Raw genomic sequence first — 12,224 nt, 5'->3', positions numbered from 1 at the left:
AATTATTTAATGTAGGCAATTAAGTTTTTTAATTATCATTTTTTGCTCGAAGAAAAAGGAAAAAATTATATTTTTCTTTCACTTCCAACAAAAATCCACATTGGAAAAGTTCAGTCTCCTAGTGGTCCACGATTACGGTATTCACCCGGTAATTTGTAATTTTCCATTCCCCGGGTGTATGTTTTTCTCGGAAATTTTGTCGTGCGTGAAAGAATGAATGAATGCAAAGGAGTTCTTTGCCATCATTTTTTTTTTCTCGCCCAACAATACGTTCACTCATTCACTCATTATCAATTCTCTCCAGCAATACCACAGCACAATGGGGTCCTATTACTCTCCCCCAAGAATTCCCACTAATTATAATAATGGATTGTTCAATATCATAACCTCTGCGGGAAACGAGTCCACTCGTATTGATCAACGACACAGGCGTAATTTGTTTTTTTTTTTCTTTCTGCAAACAATTTTTCATGTGCCCCTCGAGCAGCCGTAAATGAAGCTAGAAATTACGTCTAATTGGCTGAGCAACACGTGGACTATTCCAAGTCTTGGTGCCTCGGGCCATCACCTCCTTTATCTCCGGCGAAATATCGCGAAAAAAAAAATGCTCTTCCAATTGAAAGATTGTTAAAATCGTTAAAAATATTCTATTAACTTTCTGAGAATTTACTCCACTCTTATCATGTCATTATGTAACCCAGTTTTCGACAGGCTGAAGCCCAGTGGGACTACCTGCACTCGTAACCCATTTTTCAACGTTGAAAATCGTTTCTTTTTATTGGGTTATGGAGGAAAAAAATTAATGGATTTTCAACGTTATCTGTTGCTTTAAAATCTCTACGCTTTCAACTCTCGGATTGATTGAGAAATGTCCTCTACGTGTCACAGGTGGCACAATTCACTCAATTCACGTCCACTCATTATTAGAATTTTTTATTCGACGTTTTTATGATTTTTCAGGACGATTCCACCACAAATTGTCCTCTCACGAAACGAACTGTCATCTTCTGCAAGTCCAATCCCATCATTGAGTGACTCAACACCGAGGAAGGGAAATAATCACGGAGGCGGGGGAGGGAGTCATTGCACCATGCAGTACTTGGGCAACCGGGTGACCTTGAGATAGGGAAAAAAAAGTCTGCACAGCTACTGTTACAGTTAGGACGAGGCTGGAGCACGAGTCAACACTCTTCCTTTCCCTCTATCATGCGGACACTCGTGATCCTCATATGTGTATCACTCGGAATTCTCAGTCGGAATGACCTTGCTGGAGATACCATACCATAGAAGTTAAATAACACGTTTACTCAACATCGAATGGCAGTAACACGCATCTGCACGTTTTTTTTTCCTCTTCCTCGGTGCGTTACAACGTGGAAAAATGGTTTTCTCTATTTGGAAATGCTTTAGATGGATTTACTGGAGGGAAACGCATGTACTGTGAAGAAAAAAAATAAATTGTAGTCAAGTTTAAGGCCTTTTATCGCGATTCGTGTTGACCTCTCCCCCTGTTTTGACATGTGGCGTACATTGGGGGGTAATATGTGCCTTTAATGAGTAAAAAAGCACTTTTCCGCATTCGCTACAAAAAATATTATTTCAGTTTTATTTTTTATTTTTCTTTTGCATATATATTTACGTTATTATGTGTCTCGCAGCTTATTCCTGATCTAGGACGAAAAAATAACGGAAATCTAGTCCGCTACATGTTTACTCGACCGGTATTTTTTCTCGGCGTTGAATACCTGATTCGGTTGCGGCAAAAATAGTAGGAAACATACCGTAGTGTTTATGGATAACTTTATTACCACAGATACTTTCATCACATCACATGATTTAAGAGGCTACTCACTCTATGATTGAGAGACATCAGGACTTCGAAATAATTTTTATTGCGCAGGATTACAGCATTGATTTTGGGGAGATAGGACTTTCAATGGCTTCACGTGTCACGTAATCATATGATTTCATGGCTCTCATTGACTTGCAAGGATTTCATTAATTAAAATTATTAATTCTAGAAAAATTCGAAATTTACGGTGGGAAAGGAATTTGCAAATACCAAAATGTAGACTTCTCAAATCGCAAGCATTTCCTCACCATAAATAAGCGAATAGATCGATAAAGAAATATTTGTGATGATAATTATTATCTCCGGTGGAAGAATAATAGTAATTTTGTTGCGGATATGGGCAATCAGTGAAGGTGTTCCGAGTGTTTAACGCCCCGTTTACCATATCCATCCATCATTTCATAAGACAGAAGCACGGAAGAACGAAAAGAGTGATTTTTTGTGGACCATTCTCTGGATGGTTTTTAGCCAGTCAGCGTACGATTCTGCTCCAGTTATTATCGATGGATATTCTGTCTGGATACATATTTTCCGGTGTGGTAATTTTGGATATTCGAGTTAACGAAAAGGTGAAAGTTTTTATCCACCTGTCGACAGACATGTCATAGTTGTTTCTCATGTTTCCACTTTTTGGAAACTCGTTTTTCGAGTCTGGAAATTTTTGGGAATTGTTAGTTGGGAAACTGAATGAAACGCGGTTCATTTTGACAGAGGATTATCGGTTAATTAATCGGTTAATATAGGTAATAATAGTCGGTTGTTCGATGGAAGTTCGCTCAATCAAAATTAAAAAAAAAAAAAAAATTACTGATGGGTTTTTTCAGGGAAAAATTTTGAGATAATTTCCCTCCCGGCACCCGATTTTCCGCACATTTTTCTCATCCATAAAAATACGAGCTGAAAGCCGATTGCATTATGCGGTATTATCGAGGTACAATGGACACACACGCGAGCGAGGAAAATTGTGTTGGCGGGGCGAGCTATCTATGGTGTAGATTTGTTAGCTGGTACACCTACAAAATGACGACATACGTTCATTTGCACGTAATTCCATGTCTATTCCAATTCCCACGGGATATGTAATCCGCTTCTACCATAATGCCGGAGTGGACAAATTAATTGGACGAAACGAGCGAAAATCACCATGCGCTGGATATCAAAAACCCTTCTCGGCCATTTTCCACCGGACATTAATTGCTCTGAGAAAAAAAAAACCATGAGCTAAACCTTTCTAAGGAATAGAAATTCTATGATTAATCGGAATTGTTGATCGATGGAATCGATATTTGCGTCCCACATCAGCATTTTCTTGTGCGACTTATATCAATCGAGCGACGAGTTCGATCAATCACAAAATTTCTATTTTTTAGGTATCTGCGGTGAGGGTGGGGGTTGGTGTCTTTCTGTCGCACTCTGGACCATTTTGACTGGCCATGTTTTCGTGAAGACTTGTCATTTTTTCCTTCCAGGCATCTGTATGAGCTGGAGTAAGAGATGGAGGTGTGCGTTGAGGAGGAGGTAAGAGGGTCCGCGAGCTTATGAGGTGTATGGTAACCATCAAGACAGAACAGTTACCTTTCTGTTTCGAGACTGTGAGGTTCTACAAACCGTGGGTTCTAGTGATTTTTAGAAGGACTTTTACTGGTGAGATTGACAATTCCATCAAATGTTAGAGTTTCTTTCATTTTATGGAAGTTTTTCGCCTCTTCATATTCATCACTTTTCGTTTGTTTCCGGTGTCTTAAAAAATTTCTAAAAGTCAGATGACAAAGATTTTTTTTTTACAAACTCGAATTCACATTCATTACGATGAGATGTATTTCAATTGCGAAATAAAAAATTCCATAAAATGACATTTATCGAAAAACTTGTACGAAGTAACTCGATATGTACTTACACCCGACACTTTGCTAACAACACCGGTTTCACGCTCCAATTAGCCAGCACCCAGGATTGACCGCCAATGTGAGCTGCGGAGGACCAGTCACTCACATCGTATAGTTTATTCAAACTGACATACGAAAAATTCGTTAATCAATTTTCCCAGTTGTCTGCTATGAGGTAACGAGCCCCGGAACACATTTCGTCTCGTTAAAAAACCCTTCATTAGGCCATTATGCGGTCACCGCTAGTGACAGCATCATAATAGAAAAATAATGAGAGAATTACGTGTCTAAATTTCCAGTAAATTCCTCCAAAAAATTCTAAATTTCCTACAAATCATTTACCCGAAATATTACTGCAGAAAAATAATTTGTGTGCACGGAAAATTCTTTGAAATCCAGAAGTTTTAAAGAAGAACAAAATTTGATAGTATTGGATTATGGATAGGGATTGTCTCAACAATATAAAACCGATTTAACTATTAACTTTAATTATTTATTATCGCACGCAGAAGGTATACCTTCTTATTAATAAAATTCATAAAAAATATTCCTAGTATTGGATTATGGACAATGATTGTCTCAATAATAGAAAAAATGATTTAACTATCAACTTTAATTATTTACTATCGCACGCAGAAGGTATATCTTTCTGGTGTGATGTCTCCAGATCAACTGACTCCTAGTGACCAAAGATTCCACACTCTAGACCCATTTGACAAAAGGCCCTTGTTCATTTATTCCTTTCTGATTCTATTTAGTAAAACCATTCTAAACATTTTGATACTGTTCAGAGAAAAAATATAACAACTATAACATCCTCAGATGGACTGAAAACAGCTATAGACAGATAATTCATTTTTGCCCCCACACATCAAGCATTCTTAATACATAGTAATTTTATTACATGAACACTGAGAAATAAAATTGAATAAAAAATTCTGGGTAGACACTAAGAATGTCTAGCTCAGGGTGGATCCACCGTCAGTTAAAATAAATCACTCGCGTTTTATAAAACAATGGCCCAGTGAAAATAGAACTGTGCGTATATTCACTTGGCGTGTTGGGCTCGCATTATGTTCGAATGCACTCGAGACACTCTGGCTATTGTTCTTCACGCTAGATTATCGTTGCTGTTACGGAAGTTGCCATTCAATTTCGACATTGAGATGTGTCTCTATCAGTAGCGGTATCAATAATTAATGGGGCAGATTTAGAGGACTTTCTGAAACTGTAGGTGTCGTAAATTTCCACTCGCGAAAACGGCTTTCTCCTCTCCATTTTTAATCTGGAAAAATCCGGGCATTCGGATGTTTCGAGTATTTTCCAAACGATTCGATAATTCGGATTAAGTAATTCCGTGACCGTAACCTAGTCGTTCATTAATTAGCGTCTCAACGCGAATATTTCCATCGGAAATCGTTCGCACCGCGACAATTATCGCGTCTCCACAAATTATAAAATTCCCCGAGACACAATTTCACTCGTGTGACACCTGTATGAACTGATAATAGAACTCGTTGAGTAATCGATATTGTGCAGTAATAAATATCGATAATACGTAAGTTGTCTGGAAAAGGATAGGGCGAGTACGAGTGTACTCTTCGCCTTAACTGGCCAATCTGGACTGGCATTACGTGCTACCTCTGAATCAATCCTGTCAGCTTCTGGCAATCAGCGACTGCTGACTACATAGTTGAAGAGAAAAAAAAAAAAGAAACGAGTGAGGAATTGAAAAATCGTCGGAAAACGCGGAATTGCACTGGCACGTGGCGTGTCCACGTAATGCAACGCTCGAGAATCACTTTCGATCGCAAATGCGACGATAATTGCACACGAGAAGAAGATTCTCCTGTGGGAATTTGATGCTTCAATAGTCTTACGGAAATACCGCATTGCAACATTTTTCTCATTCTTACGATGAAAACCGAGATGGCGATGATAAAAATTTTATCGCCAGGAAGATTTCCCTCACATTTTAGTCAGGTTTTTCTAATGATTTTTGTTTATATGTGGGATTATTTTTTTTCGCGCTGGTTGAAGTGGAACTTCGCAAGCTTGGAGATGAAGAATGGAAAAATTAAAGCATTGTTAGCGTCGTCGCGCAAATAAATTACATTTTTTTTTAGAAAATGGGAGCTACGGTGCTTCTCCCCCTGTGTGCACTGATAGTCACGACTCATGGAATATCCGAGTCGTGGAAACCAATAATTCACACCCCCGTGACAGCCAGTATTCTCCAACAAGAGGCTGTAGTCTTTTCTGGGGGACAATCGACTTACAGTCTCGCACCCGTGTCCTCCCAGTTTCTGAGTCATGAGGATCAGGACCGATGTGCTTTGTACAAAATTAGCATGCGTCAGCAGCTGTACTTTGAGGTGAGTTCAAATACTGATTAAATCAGAATTAAATTTTGGGTGAAAATTAGGTGTCTGGAGGGTGAAACGTGGGATGAAATGACAATCAACGACTTTTTAGGTGAAGTTTTGTTGGAAAAATTAGACTTGGGAGGCTAATTTTTGTGATAAACCTACCCTTCGTCCCTCGTTTCGCCCCTTAGAGGTCTAATTTTTATTTAAATACTCTCCCCTCCGCAACGAAATTCATCAGACGTATAAACTTTTTTTCTCCCCACAAATTGAGGTACAAATAAAAAAAAAAATTGATGTTCCACAGTGAAACCATTGCTGATTAACCCATGAAAGCTTGACGTTCTCTAAGTAACGTAATTTATAATACAAAAATAATAATAATAAAAATTGCGGTAACATAACTCATTTATTATTGATCCATAAAAAAGTGGAATTCTCGTGGAATATCTTCGGAGATTGAAGGATATAATAAATGAAATTGATGTCGGTTATGCGTATTTATGTAATTGTTTTTTGCAGTCATAACAAGAAATGATTCCGGGAATTTATTTCCGGGAGGAAAAAAAATCTAAAGACCGCATCGAAGAGCAAGGAGATTTCCAGAGTTTTATCCGTCGATTTTCCCCACTTTTGGTTAATTTTCGTATCAACGAATAATAGTACGAAAGAACCAAAGAATTTGTATCTGCAAATGTCGCGATTTTTGTCGAATTCAAGCGAGAAGAGAATATATTTTGCCAGCCCCTAGACACTCCCCTTCATTTTTTCATTCCAGTTCGATTGGCATAACGCCCACTGAACAATAGCATAAAAATGAGAATTGGAAAATCCACACACGATTTCGTTTGAACTCACTTCACGTTCATGGATATCAGTTTCCCTGTTTCGTGAGGGAGCCTCGGAAAATCTCATTCCCAGCGTATGACAATTTTGATTTATATTCCAATGCGATAAGAATGGGATGTCACGTCCTATCTGCATGGTAATTTCATTTTTTTGGAAATTCACACGCAGAGAGATGTGATAAAATTTTCCAGAAAAATTTTTGCTTTGGGAATTGTAGGTCATTCGAAGGACCAAAAACAGTTTATTAGAGGAATGAAAAAATAAGATTTTCGAGGTAAAGAAGAAAAAATGTAGAACAAATCTCGAACAATCATTAAAAAAGTGAAAAAAAAATTAATAGCCGTTACGAGAATCGTCAGTGTTAAACACTTGTAATAAATAATTTATGCGTCTGCGTGTCGAAAGACCCCATTCATACAAGAGACCATTATTTAAAAAATCATCAAGCAAAGAATTTAATGCGTCAACATCACTTGTCTGCGCTCATCAAAGTCATTCACTTATATTTCGATTTCATTTCTTGATGAGTCACCTCTCATTTTGAACAATCTTAGCTGAGGACAACAGTTGCCGAAGGTTCCTTAATTATTTAAACTTTGAACAGACGCCTAAAAAACTTATTTCCCCCACAAAAATAATTCTCCTAAAAAAAGTCTTCCCATCGCAGTCTAAGAAAATACAGCAAAGATAATGTTCATTTCATTGTAGACCTGATGTAACTCGATTAAACCCGACTAATTACCCCAATCAACAGTTCTTTCATCGTAAATTACGCAATTTTATCCGCCTCGCTGACGAATCAGGATGTAAACTTGAATATGATGGTCTCGACCCCGATTCACCCGCAAACTCGGATAGTCATCGTTAATCGCGAGTATGATTGTGAATGCAACAATGAAAGTGAAGTGAAAACCTTTTAAGGCCTTCATTCTGCAAGAAGTGCTCAACGTGCGGTGATTGGATAAGTCTGGGATTCGTACTGAGAGCGCATGCTTTTATGTCCGCCCGCCACTTATATTTAGTGAAATCTCCCATTCATGTTACGTTTGTTCAGCATTACGATGCACTTTCCCTTCCCGGGCCCTTTTCATTTCCTCAGTTGATGTTTTTGTTTTTATTTATTTTTTGGTTAATCGACACATGAGGGAGATTCAAGGTTCATGGAGATGAAAATTAATAAAAAATATTCCGAGTATTGAATTATGGACAATTATTGTCTCAATAATAGAAAAATGATTTAACTATCAACTTTAATTATTTAATTAATTATGATGTCTCTAGATCAAATAGTGACCAAAGACTTCACACTCTAGACCTCTTTGACTAAGGCCCTTGTATATTAATTCCTTTCTGTTTCTTCTCTGGTTCTATTTATTAAAACTATTCTAAACATTTCGATACGTTTTGGAGAAAAACTATAAAAATTATAACATACTAAGATGGACTGAAAACAGCTAGACAGATGATTCATTTTTGTCCACACATATCAAGCACTCTCCATACCGAGGGCTAAAAAATCCAATACCAACAATCTCGAGAATTCCATTCCCACAAAATTGATGAAGAGCTAATTGAGCCATATTCCGTACCACCGCCCCAGTTATCGAAGTAATAAACAAGTATTATTGACTCCCAAGTGGCGAATCCGGTGGAATTTCACTTTTCCAAGTTCATGTCAAACAACCGGCGAGAGGGAGGTCATTCACACGGAGCATTGGGCGTACATTGGGGCATAAAGAAAAAAAGAAAATAAATTGAAAACGGAAGAGGACCGAGAGCTCCCTCATCGATAGTGGCATCTTGTCACGAGACATTATATCATCACGAGAACGTATTAAAGAGATAAGTCGGGACAGATATAACGGAAGAAAGTGAATCGAGAACGAGAATAAAATTCTGATTCGATACTTTCCCCGAGTGAATTAAGCGTCAGACGTAAAAATAAATTCTTTTCATGAGATATATTTAATTAATTCATTAGTGAAGTTTCCTCCAAATAAGGAGATGATTTTTTCATCGTCCGTAGCTTCATTTTTCCGGTCAACTTCTAGACAATAAAAGAAATGCATTTTCAAAGCTTCCATTGGGAGGCAAAACCCAACGGAGTCATGAAGATTAATAAAATCATTTCCCGTAATGAAGCGGAACAAATTTCTACCGCATGATCGTTAAGAAATCCTCACTCATCATTAAAATACTCAGAGCCAAATCGTGAAAAGTAGAATCTCCCAAGATACAGTTCCTCCTCTCATTTGCGAAAACAAAATGAAAGTGAAGTAATTAAAAGACGAAGAGAAAAATCCCAATTTCACATTTATGAGCGTAAAACATGCAGTATTGAATAAGCAAAGTGAAAATTCGTCACACGATACCAATCAGTGCATCGTAATATCGCGAATGAAAATAAATATATCCCCACAAAAAAAGCGGGGGGAAAGATGCGCCGATCAGTCCACCATAAAAGACATTGCGCCATACATCGCGTGATGAATGGTCGTATGAAAAAGCAGAAACCAGGAAAAAACATGGGAAAACAAAAATCAGCGAGCGCTGCTTTTTTTGAGCCTTCAAACTGTGTACCATCAAATAGGACATTTGCGAAAGAGATTGTACTGACTGTGTGAAAATATAACCAGTTCGTCGACCCACACATGACGAGCCGTTTGGTGTTGGGCGTGTACATGAGAATATGGTGGAAGTTGCAATGTGACGTTTACACTTCCGTGTGACATGACAGTTCGTGTTCCACAGTCGAACTTCACTGTCTCCCCTAGAATATTCGCCTGATTTTTTTTTTCCGGGAAAAAATGAGGACAATGGAAACGGTTTTCGCTGCGTGTCACAAAATTGATTAATTTCTTTTTGTTTCAGTACATTCACTATAAATTTGGAATGCCAGACCTCAAGGAATTTACCCTCTGTATGTGGACGAAATTCACGAATCATACTAATGATCATCCTTTGTTCTCCTATGCAGGTAAACCTCAAATACTATAATTCATCCCATCTTCTCTAGGTTCATTCATAAACGAACAGGAATTTATGTCCAGTAACTCATTATGACACAGGAATTTGTTGTTGAGTGGATATAATGTCTGACTCAATTGCAAAAGGCCAGTGATTTCACCTAAAATTCCCATATCAGTCAAAACACGTTGGAGATTTAGAAAGTGATCCCACAACTGCATTGACTTACTTAATTTCACTGAATGAACTACTTTGATTGCAATTACCGATAATTGTCTACAAATTAATCAGAAACCCGTTCATTGCCAATTTCCATACATCGAGTAGTTTGATCGATGAAATATCCGTAAAATCCAATCACGTTAAATTACAGTTGGGGATCAGCCACGAGGAATTTTCGCTTGGATAGCTAACACCCAAAGGAGTTCCTACTACATGATGAACATAGATGGACACAATCTTTATCGGCTGAACTATCCCCTTCGCCTGAACAAATGGTACCACTCGTGCCAGAGCTGGAATGGTCGCACTGGTGAATGGCAAATTTGGGTCAACGATGAGCGAGTTGGTCGAGGATTTAACAATCGGGTGAGTAATGATGTACAGCCAATTATATAGTTGAAGACTATAATATTGATGCAATACATAACCATCATTCGGCCTCCTTTGTAGCTCGTTGGGCACGTCATCAAAGGTGGTGGTATTGCAATATCTGGCCAAGAACAGAGACAGCTTGGCGGTGGTTTTCTCGAGGGTCCAAATGCTCCTCAAGGTAGGAAATACTCATTGAAATTTTTTCATCCACTTTACAGACACCCTCTTTACCATATAAAAGGAAATGAAACTAATTTGAAAATCCTTTTGATACCCATAATCGATCTTCCAAGGTTCTGGTGGTATGCTTGGTGAACTGACAATGGTACAGTTATATAACGTCGCCCTGACCGCTGGCAAAGCACACAAAGACCACAAGCATCATCACGCCCACCACTACGAGCATGACACAAGCAATAATATACCTTTGTCTACAAGTACTCAAGCGCCAGTTACAGGGCCACCACTGCCAATGCATCCCTATCTCACTGGAGGACAAATTAATCATCAGGTAATCCTTTGTCTTTTCTCCTCTTTCTGTCGCCTATTCCCCTTTGGAAATCTCATCTTCATGGTAAACTTGTCTGTAATTACAGGTGAAACTAAATCCGGGAGTGACTCTACAGATAATTCAGAATGGTGTGACCATTCGTCATCCGTCTGTACCGGCGCCACCAGTGCCAATGCCTTTTCCTCCCCCAAATCCTGACGTAAAGCTTCCTCTTCCTTCGTCTACCCCATTGCCATTCTACACACCTATTTATGGAACTTCACAGTTCTTCGGAAAACGATATCCAACTTTTTCCTCTTCCACTCCACAACCACTGAATGAGTTTGGTTTTGTGAATAGTCAGTACGACATCTTCAGGCGAGATAAAAATCTGTTCAAGCGTGACAGTACAAAGGACGAAGACACAGCAAAAAGCGTTGAACAGTTTGAATCCAAGAAGACCATTGCCAAAAGACAAACTAGTGATGAATTGGAATCTAAAGAGGAGAGACAATCGACAGCTGCTAAAGCCCTGAAGAAAAGAGGATTGGTCCAGTTTTCTGATGGCTCTATACTAGATGACAGCTATCTTGTATCACAAAATCTCAATAACGATTATTTCACTGGTCTGGCTAGTTTCAGCAATCAAGCACAACAACAACAACAACCAGATAAAAATGAAGAGCGCGAACCTGCTGAGGCGGAAGTTAGAATGGTGATGGATGTTTGCGACGGATGTACATCAGATCCCTTTGAAAAGGCACTCGTAATGGACTGGAGGAGTGTACCTAAGAAAGTATATTCTGGAGCACTCTGGATACCCGCGATTCCAATGTGCAAGGGATTTTAAGAGTTTATCCTATTTTTTCAGGAGATTGATGCGTTGAAAAATTTACCGAACAAGAGAGATTCTAATTTCTAGTACTTATTTTTGAGTGCCTCATGTAATTAGGCACTCGACATCTGGCCATCTCTCCAGGCTTTCATGTATCATTTTTTTATATACTTATTTACAAGAAGACTAACTTGCTAATCGAGCAAAATTAGACAACTTCTATGGTCAGACAGTATTTTTCACTCAGACACTGATGCTGAGATTTTCGCTTGTACAGAATGCTTATGACTAATTGTAAGTTTCATGTAGATATAAGATAACCTTGTAAGGTATTGTACAAATTCATGAAGTCAATAAACGTTTGTATTTGTATGTAGTTGGGTAC

At 38.4% G+C, this 12,224-nt stretch overlaps 2 protein-coding genes across 19 annotated transcripts in view; one reads left to right on the top strand and one right to left on the bottom strand.

Annotated features, from left to right (window-relative positions):
• Window positions 1-12,224, bottom strand: part of LOC135168377 (uncharacterized) — a 78,860-nt gene that overhangs the window by 25,440 nt on the left and 41,196 nt on the right. The window lies entirely within an intron of this gene.
• Window positions 3,362-12,211, top strand: LOC135168382 (uncharacterized). 2 transcript variants are annotated; one of them, XM_064132496.1, is made up of 7 exons: window positions 3,362-3,496; window positions 5,865-6,113; window positions 9,825-9,930; window positions 10,294-10,508; window positions 10,593-10,692; window positions 10,808-11,025; window positions 11,111-12,211. In XM_064132496.1, exons 2-7 carry the CDS (start codon window positions 5,868-5,870, stop codon window positions 11,852-11,854), a joined length of 1,629 nt encoding a protein of 542 aa, XP_063988566.1. In that variant the 5' UTR covers window positions 3,362-3,496; window positions 5,865-5,867; the 3' UTR covers window positions 11,855-12,211. The 2 variants fall into 2 exon arrangements, with proteins under 2 accessions (XP_063988566.1, XP_063988568.1); XM_064132498.1 differs by having other exon boundaries at window positions 3,369-3,520.

Source organism: Diachasmimorpha longicaudata, chromosome 13 (genome assembly GCF_034640455.1).
Source record: "Diachasmimorpha longicaudata isolate KC_UGA_2023 chromosome 13, iyDiaLong2, whole genome shotgun sequence".
NCBI classification, from domain to species: Eukaryota; Metazoa; Arthropoda; class Insecta; order Hymenoptera; family Braconidae; genus Diachasmimorpha; species Diachasmimorpha longicaudata.
The sequence above is the reverse complement of the archived record's forward strand: the minus strand, read 5'-3'. Positions and strand labels throughout refer to the sequence as shown.